The 24,092-nt window shown below is 36.5% G+C and overlaps 1 protein-coding gene and 2 long non-coding RNA genes across 7 annotated transcripts; 2 read left to right on the plus strand and 1 right to left on the minus strand.

The window, feature by feature from the left end:
* The first annotated feature begins 5 nt into the window (after window positions 1–5).
* Window positions 6–23,050, plus strand: LOC118499479. Of its 5 annotated transcripts, none has more exons than XR_004901972.1 (3): window positions 6–100; window positions 14,970–15,133; window positions 21,357–23,050. It is a non-coding gene; the product is annotated as an uncharacterized LOC118499479 (long non-coding RNA). The 5 variants fall into 5 exon arrangements; XR_004901971.1 differs by having other exon boundaries at window positions 14,973–15,133; XR_004901973.1 differs by having other exon boundaries at window positions 85–147; window positions 14,973–15,133.
* Window positions 196–7,882, plus strand: LOC118499478. Its single transcript, XR_004901968.1, has 2 exons — window positions 196–1,621; window positions 5,873–7,882. It is a non-coding gene; the product is annotated as an uncharacterized LOC118499478 (long non-coding RNA).
* Window positions 11,186–14,891, minus strand: LOC114502952 (transforming protein RhoA-like). The gene has a single exon (XM_028520260.2). It carries the CDS (start codon window positions 14,258–14,260, stop codon window positions 13,691–13,693), a length of 570 nt encoding a protein of 189 aa, XP_028376061.1. The 5' UTR covers window positions 14,261–14,891; the 3' UTR covers window positions 11,186–13,690.
* Window positions 23,051–24,092: the final 1,042 nt, after the last annotated feature.

Here is a 24,092-nt window from a genome sequence, read left to right on the forward strand (position 1 = left end):
ACGCAAGACGTCCTCTACCGTCTCACCACTGGGTGTTAGATTAGAGGCAGGGGGCGGTGCTGACCTTGAGAGCGCGCGGGAAGGCGCAGGCGCAGCACAGGTAGCTGGGCGGGCGGTCCCCCATTGTGGCGCCTGCGAGATCCTGAGGTAGGTTGGGTTGTTTGGACGTCAGCGCATCCTCACTTTGGTAGGTGATGGAGGTTCAGGTTGGTGAATGGGGTAAAAGTCGACCCCAGACCCAGCGGATTTGGGGAGGGAGGAAACCTCAGGCCGTGCTCAGGCTGAGACAATACAGTAATTGCCTCAGTTCAGTCACGCCCTTTTTTTTTTTTTTTTTTTTTTTTTACCTTCTCGTGGTTGTTTTTTTGTTTGTTTGTTTTGGCTGACCCATTCTGGAGACCACGGATCGTAAGAGACCTGTGTTTCTGTCATCTTCGCTCCCTGCTTTAGTGAGTCCCCATCTCTACCCTTCTTCAGGGCAGTGGAATTTGATCACGAGAAGTTGCTTCACTACTCGCAGATACCAGCCGAAGCCAGAAGAACATACCAACGGCAGAGAAACCAGGAAGATAATTCTGCCTATTTAATACTTTACAATATGGACTGTTTCCTTTTAGTTTAAATATAATATCATCAGCTTGAAGAAAGTGAAATTCCCATATACCTCTTAATTTTGTGTTTCCTACCCCCAGAATCTCTACCTATCAACTCTGCTTTTTACAACATTTGGCTCTAATAAGACAGTACTGGAGGCAGCTTTGGAATGTAGATACAAAGTGCCTTTATGCCAAAAGATAATTTCACAACATGGAGATCCTTGCTTAAGTCGAGACTATCTTCAGTTACATTTATAGGATGTATTGCCTTAGTGCCTAGTTTTGTCCTTAATCCGGAATTGAGGGAAACTAGGACGCTTCAGAAGTTAAGAAGGTTGGCAGAGGTGGCTATAGATGTAACATTCCACCCTCCTTATCAAACTATCCAGAGAGCATGGTGTCCAAACTATAAATAAATCGTCAAAAGATTCTGAGTATCAGAGTTCTGAGCTATCCAAAATAGGCATGCACAGGGCAGTTGCTTTATACTGACTATAAAGGGGGCTAGAGACTATGCATTGGTTTAGGCTTGTGTTTTTTGTGGGCAGATGAATAGCATAAGAATCAGAAGATACAGGAATCATAAGCACTAACACTGGAAACAGCTAGATGTGGGTGGGGCTGCGAAATTGTTCATGAACCCATCCTGCTGTGGATGAATCCAGAACTTCCCTGAGGTTTCCACCTCTGCTGTAGTGGGACAAGATTGTAAATAGACAAGGCCCAGGGCATCTGCAGATGGTAAGTGTGGTAGAGAGGGATTGGAGTGGTTTTCTGGTGTGTCTGTGGGAAGCAGCTGCTATCCTTAAGGAAGAAAAGATGCAGAAGGAAAATGGCTAGCTGTCAGTGACAACACATCTTGTGAAGTCTTACTCTTTCATTTCTGACACTGTGGTTCTTACATCTGTCCTAAACCCGGCAGCCTCATTGAGATTCACGAAGCATGTCCTATGTGACAGTAAGACTGGAATTATTATCAAGGTGGGATCCATCCCTGCTACAGTACAGCCATGAAAGGAATCACAGTCAGTATTGGTTATTTGCATATTTTTTATAGATCAGAGGGTTTATGTTCTTTATTTAGTATATGGTAAGTTTGATAACCCTTGGTTAATGTTCTTATTTCTATTTTTAAAGATTAAAATGCATACTATATATGTTTTAAGACAGCATTTCCCAGGGTTATATATACATCCTACAGAATAATTAGAATGGTTTGTATTCGTTACATGCCTTGAAGTGGAGGGATTTACCTATTTCCATTACTTAAAATAGATGAGAGTCAGACAAAGACATAAAGAAAGGAGAGAATTATGAAAGGGAAAAAAGGTGTGGATGATGGAGACCTAAAAGAAATTTGGGCCCTGGCTGGTGTGGATCTGTGGTTTGAGCCTCTGCTTTCGAACCGAAGGTCACTGGTTCGATTCCTGGTCAGGGGCACAGTCCTGAGTTGTAGGCCAGGTCCCTAATTGGGGACGGGTGAGAGGCAGCCATTTGTTGTTTCTCTCCATTTCTTTCTCCCTCCCCTCTCTCTAAAAATAAAATAAAATATTTTTAAAAATGTGGTAGATTTGGGCAGGGGACTTAAGGAGTCCAATCTTTGATATAGGTCTTGGTGGCTTACTATTACTATGATTAGGACTTCCTGAGTGAGAAAACCCCAGCAAAAAGTTAACTCCTCCTTCAACACCCTCACTGATCTGGAACATTTTCCACCATTAAGACCTATCACTTGGCTCTAAGTCCACTTCCATAGTCTTTGTAAAATGTTTTTTCTGATGAGCCCCTTCTACGAAGAAATTTCCACTACTCTTACATTCAGTAAAGATGATTATTACATGCTTTCTTATGTAGTGCCTTTGTAATTCCCCATTTATATTTTTCTAATTAGACACAAACCCCTGGTAAGCTGGGGCCTTTTTATTTTGTCTGCCTCCTTCCCTTAAGAAATAACAAATACTATAGATAAATGTTAGTGTAGCAATAATTAGGTAAAAAATTAGCAACAATTTTTAACAATTAGAGATTGGTCAAATTCCACCATGTACACTTAGTGAAATATACTATAGCTATTTTAAAAAGCCATTAGACTAGTCTTTCAAATGGAAAATGTTTATTTTCTAAATTAAAAGAGTAAGATGCAAAATTGTGACCAGTATGATTGCTTTGATGTGAAAATAATCCTGATCATGGAACAAAGTAAAAAAAGGAAGTTACCAAAATGTATCGATCACCACTCCTGGAATTACCACTCTAAACCTTTCTGTAAGGGGGTAATTTTTTAAAAACGTATTTTCTTTTCCCTAAGAACAGGTGAAGGCTTTTCTAATGCTTTATAGCATACACCTATACTGCTCTCATCATCCTAATTTGGGACAAAAATGTTCTTCAGAAGCATATTGCAATAATTCAGTAGCGTGGCCTTCCTATGAACCTTTCCTTTTTTACATGTTACCATAGTTATATGTAGGATAACACCACAAATTTGATTAATTGATGGAATAACTCCTGCAATTTTTACACAAATTAAACAGTGCACATTTTCAAGGGTCACTAGCATACATAAATGGAACCTTGATATTTTGATATCAAGAAAGTATTCAAACAACCACCACTAAGGCAGTAAACATACAAAACCATAAGAAAGTGTTTAAAAGGTAAACTAACTTTATTCATTCATTAGATATTTATTGAGTACTTTCCCAGTCACTATACTAGACTGGGGGAAACAGTGGTAAATAGACATGATTCCTACTATTGGGATTTACATTTTAGTGGTAATAGGCCATAAAACATAAGACAGTAATTGTGCTAAGCAGAAAATTAAAATAGATAATTATTTTCTGTAATCTATTTTAGATTAGATGATGAAGGAAAGCTTCTGAGAAAGAGCCACTTAAGCTGCTACTTGACAGGAGAAACCAGCTTTGCAAAAATTGGGTAAACCATTACTTGCAGACGGGGCAATAATACAAAACCCTAAGGCATGAACTAGCTTTGATTATTTCAGTAACCAAAAGAAGACCTACCTGGTTGGAGCATAATGACTAAGAATAAGTTTGGGGGGTCAGAAAGAACTGAATTATGTTGACATTGAAAGCCAGAAAAGTGTTTGGATTTTATCCTAAATGCAATGGAAAAAGCATATTAACTTGAGGACTGATATGAAATATTTTTAAGTCTATTCTGATATATTTTCATTGGAATGTTTAGTCTGTTTACATGTAACACAATTATTCATATACTTGGATTAAAATGCTATCATATTTTTTTCTTTGTCCCATCTCTCCTATGTTGATTTTCTTCTATTATGCCTTCTTTTAGATGGGTTATGTTTACTTATTCCATTTTTCCCATGGGGTGGGAGAAATGAAATAAGTAAAAATAATTTGTATCGTACCTCTTCCTGGGCAATGTAAGGACCTGTGAACACATCAACTTAATTTACCACTTCACCCCATGTTATGCTCGTATATATTGTGTTACTATATATATATGTGTGTGTGTGTATATATATTCTGAATTCTTTAAAGCATTTTTATACAATTAATATGCTCTTATATTTGCTTTCTATATTGTACTTCATGATGCTCTGAGTTTGAGCTTCCATCTGGGATCATATTTCTTCCTAAAGAACAAGCTTTAGTACTCCCTTTTGTAAATGTCTGCTGGTGGCAAATTCAGTTTTTCTCTCCTGAATCTATTTCACCTTTATTTTCAAAGAACATTTTTACTGAATTAACAACTATTTTCTCATTTTGAAGATATATTCGATTGCATCTGGTTTCCATAATTTTTTTGAGAAATAGTGTCTTTTATTTTTGCCCCTTTAAAGGTAGTTTCTTTTTCCTTCTGATTGCTTTTAAGATGTTCTCTTAAATTTGAAGCAGTTTATTCTAGGACTAAAAGCTATTTTATTTGTGTTTGTTTTCTTTTTGAGATTTGTAATGCTTGAATCTGGGATTTGATGTCATTATGCCTTGGAAAATTCTCAGCTCTTGTCTCATCAGATATTGCTTCTGCCCCTCTTCCCTCCTGGTATTCCACTTGAATGTATATTAGATCATTTCACTTTATTCCTTCAGTTTCCATTCATATGTCTCACTGTGGTTAAGTCTGGATAATTCTTACATTTTTTCAGTTCACTGTTTTCTTTTTTATTTTTAAAATTATTTTTAAACTTATTTTTAGAGACAGTGGAACAGAGAACAAAAGGGAGAAACATCAGTGTGAGAGAGAAGTATCGACTGGTTGCCTCTTGTATGTCCTTGCAACCCAGGCATGTGCACTGATGGGGAACTGAACCAATTATCTGTTTCAATCTGATCTTTCATTTTCTCAAACATATTGAACATAATTATATTACAGCCTGTGTCTAGTGTTGGGTTGGCCAAAAAGTCCGTTTAGTTTTTCTTTAAAATAAAAGACACATTTTTCATTTTCACTGATAACTTTATTGATTTGGATATTTTGAGTGTGTGTGTCAGGTATCTCCCACTATTGGCTCTAGTGGGTAGAGGCCAGGGATGCTGCTAAACATCTTCCAATGCATAAGACAGCCCCACAGCAAAGAATTATTTTTCCACAATGTCAGTAGTTCCAAGAGACCTCACAAACCATTCTGGACACGTTTGATCAGTCATAACATCTCTTAGTATACTGTACAAATTTTTTGTGTGTTTCAGTTGTATTTTACATTCCTTGAAATAGTAAAACACATACACCAAAAATGTTGCTTATTTTCTTCCATCTTCAACATTAGAATGGCTTCACAAAAATTCACCAGTTCTGAATAAAGTTCAAGACAGCTAAGCACTACTAGAGCCGTAATATGAAAAATACTGAACAAACTTTTTGGCTACCCCAATAATTATGAGGTCTGCTATTGTCTAAAGCATTTTAGTTTCTTTGTCATGGTGGTGGTTTATGTCGTATGGTCTTAGTTTATGTGTCATAATATTTCATGTTTTTATTATTTTTATTTATAAAAGTTTGTTAATGTGTGTTGTTTTATGTTATTTTTTATTGAATTCCAGAATTATACCTTGGGATCTAAATATTTTCTGTAAAAAGGATTTATATCTCACAGAGACTTTGGGCATTGGTAATTTAAAATTATCTTATTCTACTTAGTGACAGAGGTGACTGGAATGTAAGCAAGTCTACTTCTCATTCATACTTTTTCCCAGAGCATAGATCTTTAAGATATCAACTTGAAGCATATAGAGTTTACCAGAGCAGGCCTGTACTCCAGTGTTTGTCTTTTTAACTCCAAGAGTTAGTCAGAAACTTTGTACAGCTTCTCAGCCATCTTCCCAGGAATCAACAGATATACCACAGGAAAAGCTGTTATAAATGCTGGGTTCAACTCTTTTTCTTCTGGATTTTCCATCACGTCATTAATTTTTTAATGCCTTCAGATGTTTCTATTATATTCTGTCTATCCTTTTGAGTTCTCAGAAGAAGGACTAGTCTCAGTGACCAAGCCTATCATTACTAAATAATATAAAAATAAGTACACATGAATGATTTGTAAAATTTAACCATTTAGATCACATTTTATAATTGTAGTATTAATTTAAAAATCAGTAACAATAGAAATCCAGAAAACCTCATAATTGTAAAATAAATTCATTTCTATGTAAGATGGATCTAATTCAAATAAGGATTCTTAAAGAAAAATAGAAAATACATACTTAGAACTGAACAATGACAAAAATATTACATATCAACACCTATAGAATACAGCTATGACAGTACTTCAAGGAAATTGAAAACTTTAAATATTTAAATAAAGAACACTGAAAATTAAAGAACTAATAATCTGTTCTAAACCTAAGTGATTAGGAAAAGAATAATGGAAAAAAAATCAGGTAATGAATGAAGCAGAAAACAAATATTCAATACAAAGGGGTACAAAATCTAAAATTGTATCTTGTACAAATTGCCAGATAAAAAAAGGTCTGCGGGGAAGTACAGTACAGCATAGGGAATATAGTCAATAATACTCTAATAACTATCTATGGTATCAAATGGGTACTAGACTTATCAGGGTGATTATTTTGTAAGTTATAATAATGTCTCATCACTAAGTTACACACCTGAAACATATTGTATGTCATATGCAACAACAAAAAAAAGTTGTATCTTTCAATAATAGCTAACAAATCTTGGACAAGTTTACCCAAGAAAGAAAACAGAGAATATTAAAAATGAAAATGGGAACATTACTACAAATTCTGTAGATATTGAGGAGATACCATTAACAATTTTGTTAGAAGAAATAGAAAAGTAAAAGTTTCCAGAAAGTGTAACCTTTCAAAAGTCATGTAAGAAGAAACAGGAAATATAAATGATCTGATTGCTGATTATCTGATGTAAGATATTGAATCATTAGAAATTTCCCCAAAATGAAAACATGTTGCCCAGAGAGTTTTGCCAAACATCCATCAGAGAAAAAATGGCAATCTTACATAAACCATTTTTGAGTATATAAAAGAGGAAATGTCCTTGTGTTCATTTATTAGGCTTCTGTAATCTTGACACTAAAACTGATAAGAACAGTGAAAGAGAGTCCAATCATATTCATGAAGATAGAAGCGAAAATCCTAAATAACATAGTATCAAGCAAAACCCAGTAAATGTGTAAAAAAAGGAAAGAAAACATCATCCAGTTGAATTTAATCCAGGAATGTACTTTAGCATGTTAAAAGATTAAAAGAGAAAAATCATAAGCTTTAGGAAAAGTTAGCACAGATACGGATAAAACCTTTTGGCAAAGTACAATTGTGCAGAACTTCCTTAAGTCAATCAAACTTACAATGAACATTTTAATGAAATTTTTGAAGCAGTCCCTTAGAATCAGGAATGAGAACCACATTGGAGATAACCCAGCCAGCATTGAAGGCAATGAAAACAAAGTATATAAAGACTAGAAATGAAGAAACATAATTCACAGATTATTAAAATAAGAGCTGTGCAAGGATTCTGTATATATCAATATAAAAAAGCAGACTGTGTTTCTCTAGCAAAAAGGAACTATTAGAAAGTGATTTTTAATGATACCATTTACTATACCATTTTAAAATATGAATTACATATGAGTAAATTTAAAAATACAAAAGACATTTAGGGGAAACAATCACAATGTTATTGAAAGGCATTGAAGAATATCTAATAAAAAGAAAAATATACCATGGTCAAGTATTAAGAGACTCTAGAGTTAAGGTGGCAGTTCTTTCGTACACAATGAAAGCAGTTGCAGTAAAAATTCCAAGCGAATTTTCCAGAAACTTAGCAAGCTGATTCTGCAAAGGTCAAAAATTTACTCCAGCAGCAGAAGATTTACGATGAAGAGAATAGACTTGTCAAATAGCCTAAAAGTGAAAACAAATGTCTTATCAGCTAGTTCAAAGGATAAATAAAATGTATATCCATGGAGTGGAATATTTATCTGGCTGAATGAAGTACTGATAACTTGCTATAATGTGGATGAATCTTGAAAATATGCTAAGTGAAAGAAGCCATGATGGAATATTACACAGCAGAAAGAACTCCTACCCTTTGTGACAGCATGGATGGAACTGGAGAGTATTATGCTAAATGAAATAAGCCCTGTGGTGAAAGACAAATACCATATGATCTCACCTATAAGTGGAACCTAATCAACAAAACAAGCAAGCAAGCAAAATACAACCAGAGACACTGAAATTAACAAACTGACAATAACTGGAGGGGAGGTGGGAGGGGATAATGGGGGTGAAAGGAGGAAGGGTTTTCAGGAACATCTATAAAGGACACATGGACAAAATAAAAAGGAGTAGGATCAAGGGTAGGGAGTGGGGATGGCTGGGGTTGGGGGGAGTGGTGTGGAGGAAATGGAGCAACTGTCTTAAACAACAAAAAATATTCTTAAAAACCATTCACAAAAAACATGACACAATTCTATTCATGTGAAATGCTCACTAAAGGAAATTTATAGAGATAGTAGATTAGTGGTTGGTTAGGAATGGTGAAATCTACAAAGAAGGATAGAGCAGTGATAGCTAAAGGATATGGGTTTCCTTTTTGAGGTAATGAGAATGTTTTAAAATTGTGGTGATGGTTACATATAAGTGAAAAGACTATCAATCATACACTTTAAATGAATTGTATATGAATTATACCACAATAAATCTGTTAAAGCTATATAATAATTAGCCGAGTGTAGTATTAGGGATGGAAGAACTGATTTATATCGGAATACAAGCCTAGAAATAAATGTGCTCTTATGAAGAATCTTAATTTAAGACAGATGGCATTACAAGCCAATAGGAAAAATAAGAGCATTTCAAATTGTGCTGGATATCCGTATGGAAGAAAATGAAATTGTGCCTCTTTAATACCATACAGAAAAATCAGTTTCAGGTGAATTAACTGAAACAAAAACCTATTAAACCTCTAGAAGGCAAGATAGACATCTTTCTGACCTTATGGTAGGTAAATGCAAACAATATAAAATATCTATTCAAATATACTAAAAGCCTTTGTTCCTTAAGCTCTTGGAGAAGTAGTTGATTTCAGTTAAGCACAGGAACTGTACTGAGCTTGTAACATTTTGTTGTGCAATAGCAAAGAAGCTATTGGGATCATGTCAGATGGACTTGAGAGAACTGAAAAGCATCCCACCGGCCAAAGTTAGGACATTTTGAGTATCAATAAGGATTACAGGTTCACTGAAATTTACCTGAGCACAGGTTGGAACATATAAAATGCAATGGTTGGAACATACCAAATTTAATAATTTCATAATTCCTTTAAGTCCGTGAGTTCATAATGATAGTAAAACTAACAAGTATCTAGTGGTCAACAAAGGAAGCTATGGAATCAATTCATTATTTTGAAAACCAGTTAAATAAATTAAGCATTTGTCCTGCATTTCCTATAAGAACTGTACTGAAGTTAAATAGTAAATGAGGAGACATTCTCTATACACATGTATTTAATAAATGAAGGAATGATAGAAAATTGCCATTTTGAGATTCATAATGAATACATTAATTTATTCACTTTACACTAACATGACAAACAAGGAAACTATGCCTCTTAATGTAAAAATACACCATCATCTATTTAAAAATCTTGTCAAAAAAATTGAACCTGACTAGAAAATACAAAGATGTGTTAAACAGCATGGTTACACAATCAGGAAAACTCAAATCTATGGGAAAAATCATGAGACAAATTAATTTCAACCAATAGGTTGGAGGAGAGGGAGACAAAAGGGGAAAAGTGTGGATTGAAAGAGGCTTACTTAAAAGATATATGAAGCAATATATGAACTTACTAGCAGTTTTCTATTGCTGTATAACAAGTTAATGTAACACAAAATATTTATTTCACAGTGTCTGAGAGTGAGGAATCCAGAAGTGGTTTATTTAGGTATTCTGGCCCAGGGTCTATGGAGTTTGCAGTCAAGCCATTGGCTGGGTTGCTGTCCTCTGAAGGTGACAGAAGATAGGTGATAGAAGATCCAGTTCCAAGACAGCTCACTCAGGGCTTCTTGAGGGTGTCTACAACATGGCACTTGGCTCTCCCCAAAGCAAGAGATCCAAGAGAAGTCAAAATCACTCAAACTGGTATACCATTACTTCTGTAGTCCATTAGTTCCACAGATGATCCCTGATACAGTGTGGCAAAGAACTACACAAAAGCACAAATACCAGGAGGGTGGCTACCACATTTTTGCTTTTAAACATTCACATCCTTCCCATAGGCAAAACACTCACCCTCTCCCAAAATTCTCAAATCGCATTAGCCAAAAGTCTAGAAATTGAAAACAAAGACCAGCTATAGGGTGTGGCTTTTCAGGTGTACTTCCCTAAGCACAGCTCCTTAAATAGTTACTCTTAATAAGAGGACCTGTAAACAAAAATATGCAGTATTTGCTTCCACTCACCTAATACAAAATAGGATAACAATGTATATTTAACAGGTGGGGGGTGGGGGTGAGGCACACAAGTTTACAGAAACTGATATCCACCTAAACAACTTGATTGGTAGTTCTTTGATTAAAATTCAAAACCTGAGAGCAATTCTCCATGGCTCTTAACTCTGCCTTATAGTCTCTTGGATCCCACTCACTGAATCGCCCTTCCTTTCCCATGTTTACAACTGTGTAGTTCTCTGCCTGTAGCAGCTTGGATGTCCAAGGCCTGTTTTTATTTGGTTCTCTGTCCCAGTCCAGGCTGGCAAACAACCTGCTAATATAATTCTTTTAAAAAGTCTCTTAATAATTATATGCTGCTAATATAATTGTCTTATAAATTTTGTGAGTCTCCTTTGAATTTTGAGTTAACACCAATAAACAAAGCAGTACTCATAAATCTCTTCCATATAAACCCCTGCACCACACCCTTAAACTTCTCAGAAGCCCTGTAATTGAATTAAGAGGTCATGAGGCACACTCTCATGTCTAAATGAAAAGACTCTGAGTTACCACATTTGATCTTTCTGAGACCTTAAAGGGCTTTACAACTACACCCTCAACCTCATACCTTTCTGTTAGTGCTCTGGATTTGTTCTTTGTTCTGAGCCATTTCCTAATTTTGTATCTGTCACCTGGAGAAGCTGGGAATCGTCAAATCGTAAGTTCTGGCTCCTCTGGAACAGTCCTTTAACTTATCTCTCTCTTTATACTTTCTACAAGCCACAAGAAGAAACCAGGTGACATCTTGAACATTCTGGTTGGAAATCTCCTTAGCTAGATCACCCAGTTAGTTAGGCATATTTTCTATTGTACTGTGCACATAACTGCAGGTGACAAAGTTGCTAAACTTTCTATCACTTTTCTCCAATCTCCAGTAAGACTATTCTAATCTGTTAAGACCTCATCTGCAGCCTTCTCAAGGTTATCATGCATCTACAATTTCTTTAAGGCTCTTCAAACTCCCTACCACTCTCCAAGTCCTTCCACCTTCTGCCCTCTGCCACTTCCAAAGCCACTCTTACATTTAAAGCTTTTTATGTCACCATGCCACTTTCAAGTACCAAAACTCTATTAATTTCCTATTGCTTCATAACAAATACAAAAGTGGGGGGAAATGTATTGTAAATCCATGGACATGGATGGATCTAACAACGATAAGCAACAACCAATTCACAAAAGAATACAGCAGGATTCCACTTTTATAAAGCAAAAAAGTAAAATATATGTCTTGTCTAGAGGTGCAAACATAAGTAAATCTATAAATTCAAGCAAACATGATAATCGCAAAATCAAGGGACTGAATTTTCTCTACCTACTGAAGGTAGGGAATAGGTTAAGGAAGTAGCATACAAGGAACATAAAAGTGGTATAACTTTACATGTTTATGTAGCTGGGACAATCCTGGTTTGCCTATTTTCCTGGTGTAGTACTATCACTCTTTCACACTCAAAGGTGTCCTGGTTTAGATAATAAATTATATTTTATCCTTTTTAAAGTAGCTTTTTCCCTTTAATCTGGATAGAGGCATATGGACCTTCATTGTACAATTTGTCCTAATAGAATGCAGGTGTTTTACAATATTCATTTAAAACTAGAAAATATTTAATAATATAATTTAAATTTTTAGTCAGCAACAACAGAGTAAATCTGTATGTAGGATAAATGTGAATAGGATTTGCATTAAATCCTCATCTGGGTGGACATGGAAATAGATAATATAGTACAAGTCTGGCATTGTGTTAGCCCTTTACAGATATTACTTCATCTTCATAGCAAGACTTTTAGATGGGTATCATCTCCATTTTACACATGAAGAATCTGAGGCATAAAAAAAATACATGTAATTTAGCCAAAGCCATACTCTGACAGAGCAAAATATGAACCCAAGCAATGTGACACCAGACTACATGCTTTTAACCAGAATTCCAGAGTCCATAATAGACATACTTAATCTTTTTTGTGCCATGGATCCTTTTGGAAGTCTGATTAGGCCTAGAAAGCCCTTTTTTAGAGTCATATTTTAAATGTATAAAATATGCATAATATAAATGAAACTAATTACAGTAAAATACAGTAATGAAGATATTCTACAAAAGTGTGCTATACATATGCTTCATTTGTTATGCATCAAATAAAATATAGCTGAGGATCTAATAACATCTATAACTTTTTAAGTAGTGAACACCAATTGTATCTTGAGATTTCTACAAGTATAGTAAAGTGGCAGGAGAACATCTCTGATTTTTATTGTGAAAAAGTCACCAGTACTTCTAATAACACTGATTTATTACCTATGTTCAAAATTGAGAGAAATTCTCAATTTCATTTTGAGGTTAGCAAAAACTAACGTGTAATATGTTTCACATTGAAATTCATAACCCTTTGTTTTATTACCTTAATTCATTGGCTTTTTAAAAACATTTTCCATCGACTTTATTTTCAAATACACTTTCTTAAGAAAAGAAAAGCCAGTATACTTTCTGTGGGCATAACAAGTATCTGTATTAGGAAATCCAATTATACAAAAAATACCACATCTAGTCAGAGGTAGATATATTTATTTTTTGGTAACATACATTAAGTGGCACTAATTACACAGTCACTACAAAGTAAGTAACATGAAACCACAGGACTTAACTTTGCCACAGCTGCATGGACTTCGGCATTTCTAGCTGAGCACATTTTGAAAAAACGGGATGCCCACTGCAGAGCTTTGCCAATGAAATCTGTTCGGGAGGAAAGTTATGAAGTGGTGACTCACCAGCCTTCCTTGCAACTGACAGATGACTGGCAAGCCATGTTAGTTATGAAGTAGTTACAGCCTTATTCACAAACGTTACCATTTCTCTTTCCAGAAGAAAAAAGTTAAGAAATTCTTTGAATTAGCCCCCAGTGTGTTAGGTGCATGTGCAGAAGAGGGCTGTTAGAGCTTTGTCAGGAGGACCCAGTGGGTCAGGTGGGTAGGACATCAGTAATAATCATGGTTGTCTTCTAAATACTGATAGCAAAATGACTTCTGAGTTGTAATCTTAGGTAAATTTCAGATAAATGAAGAAGACCAGTAGTCATACACTAAGATATAAACAGCCCTTCTCAGCTGCATGAATGTTGTGCTTGCATCTGGGTCTCACAGGACAAGGCACCCAGACTTTTGCCTCCCACGACTGGCCTGTAGAGCAGCTCTCGTGGCCATTTCAAAAACTTCCCTCACTCCATCTTTGGTCTTCGCCGAACACTCTGCGTAGCCGAAAGCGCCGATCCTTCTGGCCATAGCTCTGCCTTGTTCTGGCTTCACCGGCTCCTGCCACGACCGGCCCAGCTTCCGCCGGTTCCGCAGATCCTTCTTGTTCCCGACCAGGACGATGGGCACGTCGGGACAGAAGTGCTTGACTTCCGGAGTCCATATTTCTGGGATGTTTTCAAAACTGGCGGGGCTAGCAATGGAGAAGCACATCAGCACAACGTCGGTGTTGGGGTAGGCCAGGGCCCGCAAGCGATTGTAGTCTTCCTGCCCGGCGGTGTCCCACAGGGCCAGCTCCACCCGCTGCCCATCCACGTCAATGCCCGCCACGAAGGCCTCAAACACGGTGGGCACGTACGCCTCTGGGAACCGGTTCCTGTTGAAAACGATGAGCAAACACGTCTTGCCACAGGCCCCGTCGCCAACCACCACCAGCTTCTTCCGGATGGGCGCCATTGCTCACGACGAGCTGCGAGGCCCACGCCGCTGTGGCGGAGGCTCTCTGAAGGGCCTTCCACCGCTCAGATGAAAGGCGCTCGGCCAGGGCTCCGACTGGGCCTCGCTGCGCTGAGGACGCCTGTGCGGGGGGATCGCAAACTCGCAGGCCAGGGCGGGTGTCCGAGGCCGCAGGGCCCAACGAAAAACCGGTGGGAGGGCCGAGGGGAGTGGGTACAGAGCGCGGGCGGGCGAGCGAGGGCTGCGTGCGGGCGGGGGAGCAACGCCTGAACTTGCAGACTTGCTGACGTGTGTTTTACTTCAGAGAGGGCATATTCTTGACCCCCAACCCACTTTCTGGCTTGGAATTATACTCAAAATGAGATACATAAGTAGCTTACAAATAAATATTTCTCTATGTGGTGTACTTAGGTGGGGAGTGAGAAACAAGGAGGTGTGAGGATGCAGAGGTGTGTATACAGATAATGGGAAGCTTGGAACTGCTTTAGATGTTTAATTTGGTTCTGAACATTTACATTGCACACGGAATTATTCATAAAAGAATTCATTACTCATCCCACCGCAAGCTGCAGTATTTTGTCAATACCTGTAGCAATGTGATAATCATAAAAGAAAAAAATAGCTTGACACTCTTTAAAAGTTTTATTGGGATAAAAGAAAAACATAGGACAAATTTTTTATTTGCCTTTCTCATGATTTGAAGTCCCAGCAGAGCAACTGGAGAACCTAATTCTGACCAACAAGGAGGAATTGCTTGGCTAATTGGAAGTGACAGAAACCTTGGGAGAAAACAACTGCATACAAAGGATAATTATAAGAAGGTAAAATGGGCCCTAAAGGATAGCATCAAGAAATCTGAAGCCCCCAAATGAGGTGAGACTTGCAAAAAATGCTAAGACAGGACAAAGAATGGGCTTTTTAAAATTGTGTACAGAGCCAGAGGATGATCAAGGAAAGGGAAAACCTACTTGCAGTTTCTGGTGTAAGGTTAGAGCTGACAGAGAAAACAAAGCTCCCTAAATATTGTTTTGTTTCATTCTCTACACAGGAAACTTAAGTGGGTTGACATAGTAGAAAGAACTATGTGTATTTGTGGGGTCAGGCAGACCTGGGTTTAATTCTTTTTCAACAGTTAGTTATATTACCTGGATCTCCTTTTCTCATCTGTAAAATGGAAATAACTATCTTTCTCATAGGATTGTTCTGAGTGATGGAAACAATACATCCAAAATACTAAGTCAGGCTCACAATAGTGACTCAGTAAATAGCAATTTATTAATATTACTGAAAAGAGTAGTATAAATATTGACAAGAAGCAGTACTCATCCAAATAGGAAAAAACATTTTAAGAAACCTACAGTTCCAATTTAGATTATATGAGTGGCTTATATTGAAGGCTTTGGAGGTAGGAGGTGGGGAGTATGAATAGGATCTGAGAAAAATTGTCATCTTTGAAGAATTATGGGAGACAGAATAGGTGCTCAAACACCAAATGTGGGCAAATGTCTGCCTTCAGGGTGAAAAGTGGAAATCTAAAACCTGGAATTATTTGCTTTTTGACTCAGTGATATTGGTGTAGTGTTCATTTGCCCATGGAAGGGGAAATGCAAAAAAAAAAAAAAATGCAACTAAAACAAAGGAATACTTTTGACTTTCCAAAGAAGTGCATAAAGTGAAGATAGAAGTCTTGGAAGCTAAGGTGGTAAAAAATAAAAAAGAACAGGATTCTTGAATTTATTCAAAGCTTTGAGAGGTAAAGCTTGAAAGAAGAAGGAAAAAATTGCATCCTAAAGCAAGATATAGTGGGTTGAATGGTGGCACCCCAAAAATTATGTTCATGTCCTAATTCCTGGAACCTGTGAATGTTACCTTATTTGGAAAAATGGGTCGTTGCAGATATAAATAAGTTAAGGAACTTGTGATGAAATCAGCCACCCTGGATTGTCTTCTGGGCCATAAATCTAAAGACCAGTATCCTTATGTGACAGAAGAGGAGACATAGAGAAGGCAATGTGACTGTGGAGGCTAAGATTGGAATGATGTGGCAGTAAATGAAGGAATGCTGACAGCTACCAAAAGCTGGAAGAGGCAAATAATGGATTCTCCCCTACATCCTTCAGAGGAAGTGCAATCCTTATAACACCTTATTTCTGACTTCTGGCCTCCAAACTAATATAAAAGAATAAATTTCTGTTGTTCTAAGCCACCATTTTATGGTGTTTTGTTACAACAGCCCTTCGAATTTACTGCACAGAACTCAAAGGGGATCAACTGATATCTCTAGTAGACCATTTTCTTGGGTTATGAAATGGGTGATGGAGGGTGCAGAAGGTCTGAGGGACTCTTGAAAGGAACATGTGAATGAGAGTGGAGTTAGCAATGAACGGAGTGCACAGTCTGGCCATTTACAGAAATTGTCAGCTTGAGAGAGACCTGACAATGCATTGCCAGAACCAGGAAGTCACATGGCAGGCAGGTAGTCAATATAGGAAGTTCTCCCTAAAAGAAATCTGTCATCAGATGGAGTTTCTGTTTCATTGATGAATACTTTCCACTCCCTACCCCCTTTATCTGTAGCAGAAGTAACAGCTGTCTCTCCATATTCTCATACTTTATACTCAATCCTATCCAAACTTCTCATAGGAAAAAAAAAAGTATCTTTTCGATATTCCCTGGCAGTCTCAAACACTCAGAATAAAGAAAGGATCATGGATAACGGCCAGGGTTTCAGTGATATAGAATGGAAGACATATCACTTGGAAAACCTTCTTTCAATCTTTATTTTACTGGGACTCTATTGAGAGCCCCACCTCTAATCCCCAACCAGGACTATGTTGATCCCAGGCAAGAATCTAAAGGGAATTATTAAAAGGGTGCTCTGGGAGCACCTGTGAGAGAAAGCAGTGCCCTAGATAGATACCTCAGTTGGTTAGGGCATCATCCCAATATGCCAAGATTTTGGTTCGATCTCCAGTCAGGGCACATATAGGAATTAACTAATGAATTCATAAATAAGTGGAACAATAAGTCAATGTCTCTCTCTCTCAAAATCAATAAATATATAAAATTATTTTTAAGAGAAAGCAGTTTGGGTTTACCAACCAGAATTAATTTGTTCTATTTAATTTTCTTCCTCACAGGATTACTAGACTAGTACACCAATGAAATGTAGTAGACAATATTTATTGTATCTGTGCCCAACAGGCATTGACATTTATTACCATATACTTCCAAGTTAGTTGGGGAAGAAAGACTGACTAGGTGATAGACTTACTCCTGGGTGGCAGTGAGCCTCTGCAGAGGTTTTTAGTAGAGAGCCACAGTCCTTCACTAAGTCAACACTGTATTTCATTGGCTTGAGAGAAGATGCTCATATAAAATTCATACTTATCAAAACTCTACCTGATTCAAAAGATGGAAGGGCCAGGATGTTTTACAAACCTTGGGACAGCTTGATGTTGACCTGTTGAACAGCTTGATGCTAAAGTCTAGATATCCACAAAGTTTAGAATGATAAAATCAGGGATTCTAAGAGTCTAACAAACTATGATTTTTAAGTTTCTTCACTCACTTAGGTGTCACAAATGAATGGAATACCTACTCTGTAAGTGTCTATGTGGGGCTTTAGCAAAATGATTAAGGTTATGGTTCTTGGAATGCAGTAGTTTAAAATCTGGTGAGTGAAACAGACTTGTAAAGAAATAAAATATAAATAAAATAAATGTTCATTGTAAGGGCTTATATTTAGTAAAAATTAAAAATAAACTACATTTGGCCCTGGCCAATGTGGCTCAGTTAGTTGGGCATTGTCCCACAAACCATAAGGTCACCAATCAGGATGCATGCCTGGGTTGTAGGTTCAGTTCCCAGTCAGGACTTGTACAGAAGGTAACTAATCAATATTTTTCTCTCACATCAATGTTCTTCTCCTTCTTCCTACCTCCCCTTCTCTCTAAAATCAAAAATAAAAATAAAATTTATTAAAAAAATAAATAGAAACAGCTACATTCAATTATTTGGGATGGACTGGCGCTAGCATATAAACACCTTTAAGACTGGAGAACAATATTTATGAAGAATATGACAGTGGAATAATTTTCTAAAATTAAGAGTTTAAAGGAGGAAACAAATATTCAATAAAGATATAAAAATATTTTAAAAATTTATCCTTATTTTTAAGCAAGTCAATACAACAAATTTGAAAAAAAAAATAGTTTTCCAAGCTTGAAAAGTTGTGGTGAGATGGACACTTTTTAAAAAAAATCACTTTTTATTTTTCAATCACAGCTGACATTCAATATTAGTTTCAGGTGTACACCCCAGTGATTACACATTATATAACTTACTAAGTGATCATCCCAATAAATCTTATATCCATCTGACACCATGCAGTTACTAGAATATCATTGACAATATTCATTCCCTCTGCTGTACTTTACATTCCCATGACTATTCTATAACAACCAATTTATACTTCTTAATCCCTTCACTTTTTTTCACCCATCCCCTCAACCTCCCTCCCATCTGTCAACTGTCAAAATGTTCTCTGTATTTATGAGTATATTTCTGTTCTGCTTGTTCATTTATTTTGTTTTTTTAGATTCAGTTGTTGCTAGGTATGTATTTATTGCCATTTTATTCATTTTTTATCTTGTTTTTTCTTTCTTCTTCTTAAATAAGATTCTTTAACATTTCTTGTAATACTGGTTTGGTGGTGATAAATTCCATTAGCTTTTTCTTGCCTGGGAAGCTCTTTATATATCCTTCAAGTCTAAAAGATAGCTTTGCTGGATAGACTATTCTTGGTTTTAGGCCCTTGCTTTTCATCACTATGAATATTTCTTGCCACTCCCTTCCGGCTTGCAAAGTTTCTGTTGAGAAATCAGCTGACAGTCTTCTGGGAGCTCCCTTGTAGGTAACTAACTGCTTTTCTCTTGCTGCTTTTAAAATTCTCTGTCTTTAACCTCTTGCATTCTAATTATGATGTGTCTTGTTGCAGGTCTCCTTGGGTTTATATTATTCGGTACTCACTGCACTTCCTGAACTTGTAGGTCTATTTTCTTCACCAGGTTAGGAAAGTTTTCTGTCATTATGTTTTCAAACAAGTTTTTAATCCCTTGCTCTCTCTCTTCTTCCCCACCCCAATACCCGTGATGCAAACTTGGTACATTTGAAGTGCTCCTTACACTATCCTCATTTTTCTGGATCCTTTTTTCTTTTTTGTTGTTCTGATTGGGTGTTTTTTGCTTCCTTATACTAAACAGCACTGATTTGGTTCTTGGCTTCATCTACTTTATTGTTGATTTCCTGTAAATTATTCTTCATTTTATTTAGTGTATCCTTCATCACTGACTGGTTCTTATTTATGGTTTCCATGTCATTTTTTATACTGTTGAAGTTCCCACTGAGTTCATTGAGCATCCTTATAACCAGTGTTTTGAACTCTTCATCTAGTAGAATGTGTGTCTCCATTTTGTTCAGTTCTTTTTCTGGAGTTTTGTTCTGTTCTTTCATTTGAGCCATGTTTCTTCATCTCCTCACTTTGACAGCCTCCCTGTGTTTACTTCTACGTGTTAGGTAAAGTGGGGTGGGGTCTCAGGGAGTCACCAGAGTGGGACTAACAGTGTAAGCCACGTTGATGGAGACTCAGATGTGGCTCCAACCTGCCAGGTTTGTCACAGGGGTATCAGTAAAAGAACAAAGGCCTCTGCCAGCACTTTTGTCTTACAGAAAGCTGCCCCTCTGGTCGTCTTCCTGAAGACAGTTCAGTTCCCATATTTCTCTGGTGATTTTTGAGTTGCTGACCCAGTGCTGGTGCTCAGTGCAAGTGAGTTCAAGTAAGTTTGTTCATGGGCCCTTTAGAAGGAGCTGCCTGGGACTCTCTAGTAGCCCTCTGTCTCACTCAGCCACAATTCTAGCTGTTTTTTACAGCCACACATTATGAGCATGTTTTTCTTGGAACAGGAGCTGGATGTCCGGTGTGATTGGGACTCCTAGTTCCTCCAGAGGAGATCTGCAGGAAGATATTCCTCCCAATTTTAATCTGCTACACATGGGTGTTGGACCCTCCCATCTGTGTCTTTGTCCCTCCTACTGGTCTCAATGTGGATGCTTCTTTAAATCTCTTACTGTAGGACTTCCATTCAACTAGATTTCAGATGGTTCTGAATGTTGGTTCCTCTGTAGTTTAGTTGTAATTCTAATGTGGTTGTGGGAGGATGTGAATACTGTGTTTACCTACACTGCCATCCTGACTGGAAGCCCCAAAGCAGATACTTAAACGCTGCTGGTGCAAACATGAAATGGTAATTTTGTGGAAAGTTATTATATACAATTCATACTATGCAATGCAGCTTTTTTGATAGGAATCTACTGTAAATAATAATCTAAAATATATGTGTAGAGAAGTCTATAGCAACATTATGAGAACAAAAAATTTTAAGATGATTAAAAAGATATAAAGTCAAATGATGGAATGTCATAATTATAATCAGAATTGTATCTTTAAAAGAAGTTGCCTGCAAAATTATATATTATATCATATTCAACTATAAGTCTAGGGATAATGACTCTTTACTGTAAACCCTCTTGGATGTTTTGAATTTTGGGCCATGTAAATGTAACACATCCAAAAAATAAACACAATATAAAAACAAAGTATTCAGCTTAAAAATTTAAAAATACATTTACAAATATTTTTTCATGATGTTAGGAAATATACTACACAAGGAAATTTTATTGATTTCTGCTATGAACATATACAGTTAGAAAATGTATGTACTGTGACTGTGTTACTAGAGTTATTTTGTTAAGTATTTTGCACCATGAGAAATCTGGGATTAGTTTACATACAAGGAAAAAGGATGTTAAAGAAGCTCCACTAAGGAAGTGTTGGAGGAAAATGTGATTTCAGCCTGGTGTATATTTTGAGAGCATGATGGCTGTCCTCAAGTATCTAAAGTAGTGTCACATAGAAAAAGGACCACACTTCCTCAGGAAAGTCTCAGAGGATGGAATTAGACCCATTGGTAGGACTTATTGTAAGCCATTTCAGTTCAATGTCAAAACACTTACAGACTTGTTTACTTGTTTGTAGGTCATTTCAGTTTGATGTCAAGAAACACTTCCAAATAGAAGTGTGGACAAGAGGTGAGTGAATTCCCAGTCACTTGAAGGATTCAAGCATAAATTGTCATCTACTCCATTAGATATTGTAGAAGAAGTCCAAGCATCAGAAGTGTGGTTTTGGTGTGATTCCAGCTGTGTGAGAAGTTATTTTGCTTTTTTGGGATTTAGTTCTCTGTAAAACAGGGAAGTTTGACTAAATTGCTGCCCCATTACTTTTGAGCTTTAAATTGTTTTGGTTCTGTAGTAGTGTAATTACATTATGCTGTCTTTTTTCAGATTTACATAATATTGTCCTTTTGTCATTTGAAATACATTTCACTATACTTGTGAGCACTACCTGAGATATTTTTTGAAAAGTATTTGTAAAAATGCAAAATACTATGTAACTGTAAGGCATCATTATAGTTCAACATCATTGGCAATTAGTAAAATGCAAATTACCACCGCAATGAGATACCACTATACACCTATTAGAATGGCTAAAGTAAAATAAAATACTGATGATACCAAGTGCTGACCAGATGCAGAATAACTCTGTCTCTCATACTTTGCTGATGGGAATAAAACTTGGTACAAACATTCCAGCAAACACTTTGGCAGTTTTTTTTTTTTTAAATAAACATGCCCTTAACATAAGACTCTGTAATCCAACTATTGCATATTTACTCTAGAGAAATAAAAACATATGTTCATAGAAAAATCTCTACATAAATGATCATACCAACTTTATTTGTGATAAATTTTATGCACCCCAGATATCCTCCAGTCGGTGAGTGAATGACCTGTGGTACATCCATATCAGAGGATACTTCTCAGCAATAAAATGGAACAAACTTGATACACAGCAGCTTACATGGATCTCAAGACTATTATGCTGATTGGAAAGCCAATCTTAAAAGATTATATATAGTCTGATTTCACATATATAATATTAAAATGGCAAAATTATAGTGACATAGAACACATCGGTGGTGCTAGGTGTTAGAGTTGGGGAGGGTGTGACTATAAAGGGGTTACTCTGGTGTGATAGAATAATTCTATATTCTAATTGTGATCACTACATGAATTTATTACATATGATAAAATTGAATAGACAAATGCACCAAAAAATTATGTTTACCTTCAAGGTTCTGGAAAGTAGGGAAATTTATATCTCTATTCACTTTTTGTTTTTGTGTTTAGCTATGAACTGTCTTATAGTCAATAAGATGGAATGTTTTTATATGAAACATTTTCCTTCCTGAAGAATACCATAGAAATAATGGTGTGAGGTATAATTATTTGATCGTAATTTACTTCTTTTCACCTTCTTTTCTGTAAAGGAGTAAATGACTAAATGTTAAAGTAAATTCAGGTAAAGCTCACTTTATTTATATTTTATTCTTGGTTTTAAATTTTACAATCATATTTTCAAGGAAGCCTCTGGGAAAATCATTTTTACATGAATTTTCACAGCTCACTCAAATGTGATCTGTTCTTTACTATTTATAAAGAAACTCTCAGCCTTGCCAGGTTCTACTGTAGCTACTGCTTCTGTTTATACTTAACTAAATTTACTTCCATTCATGTTGTAGAATAAACACAGGAGCTTGAAATTAATTCCTATCATAGGATAAGATCTATTTTTTAAAGATTTTTAAAAATTTATTTCCTAAGAGAGGAGAGCGGGGAATGGAAGGAGAAAGAAGGGGAGAGAAATATCAATGCATGGTTACTTCTCACGCCCACAACCCAGACATGTGCCCTGACTGGGAATCGAACTGGGGACCCTTTGGTTCACAGGCCGGCGCTCAATCCACTGAGCCACAGCAGTAAGGGTGCTGAGATAAGATCTATATTGAGTTTGTCTGAAGAGTGAAATTCTCTTAGAAAGTGATCATTCTAGATACTAAAATATTAGCCTCTCACAGATAGTGTAAGAGTGTCCTTGTGGCTGACACTCTTCAATCACTAATAATTTCAAATGTTCCCATTTCTGGATATGTACCACTCTTGTACTTTTCTCATCTGCAGTTAGACCTCTCTTATCTGCAGTTTCTCTAGCCATAGTTTCAGTTACCCATGGTCAACCAAGGCCCAAAACAGTGAATGAAAAATCCCGTAGATAAACAATTCATAAGTTTTAAGTTGTGTGCTGTTTTAAGTAGCACCTTTCCACCCTGGACATTAATCATTCTTTTGTCCAGCATCTTCACACTGTATATACTACCTGCCTATCAGTCACTTAGTAGCTACCTGGGCTATCAGATTGATTGACTGCTGAGGTATTACAGTGCTTATGTTCAAATAACCCTTATTTTACTTAATAATTGCCCCCAAAGCATAAGGGTAGTGATGCCAGCATTTGGGTTATGTCAAAGAGAATCCATAAAGTGAAGTGCTTCCTTTAAGTGAAAAGGTAAAAACAGTACAATTAGATACTTTGAAAGAGACAGAGAAACCACATTCACATAACTTATCTAGTGTAATGTTATAAGTGTTCTATTTTATTATTGCTTTTAATTGCTTACTGTGCCTAATTTATAAATTAAACTTTATCATGGGTATTTATGTACAGTATAAAAAACAGTATATATAGGGTTTGGTACTATGTATGATTCCAAGCCCTCTCTGAGGGCCTCGGAACATATCCCCTACAGATAAGTGGGGACCTCTATAAAAGGTTACGTTTCTTCCTTTTAATCATATTCTATTAATTATGCTA

Source organism: Phyllostomus discolor, chromosome 3, assembly GCF_004126475.2.
Source record: "Phyllostomus discolor isolate MPI-MPIP mPhyDis1 chromosome 3, mPhyDis1.pri.v3, whole genome shotgun sequence".
Classification (NCBI taxonomy): Eukaryota; Metazoa; Chordata; class Mammalia; order Chiroptera; family Phyllostomidae; genus Phyllostomus; species Phyllostomus discolor.

What these genes read in the sequence shown, in the direction of transcription:
- LOC114502952 (XM_028520260.2), bottom strand. Translation starts at nt 14,260, where the DNA reads ATGGCGCCCATCCGGAAGAAGCTGGTGGTGGTTGGCGACGGGGCCTGT.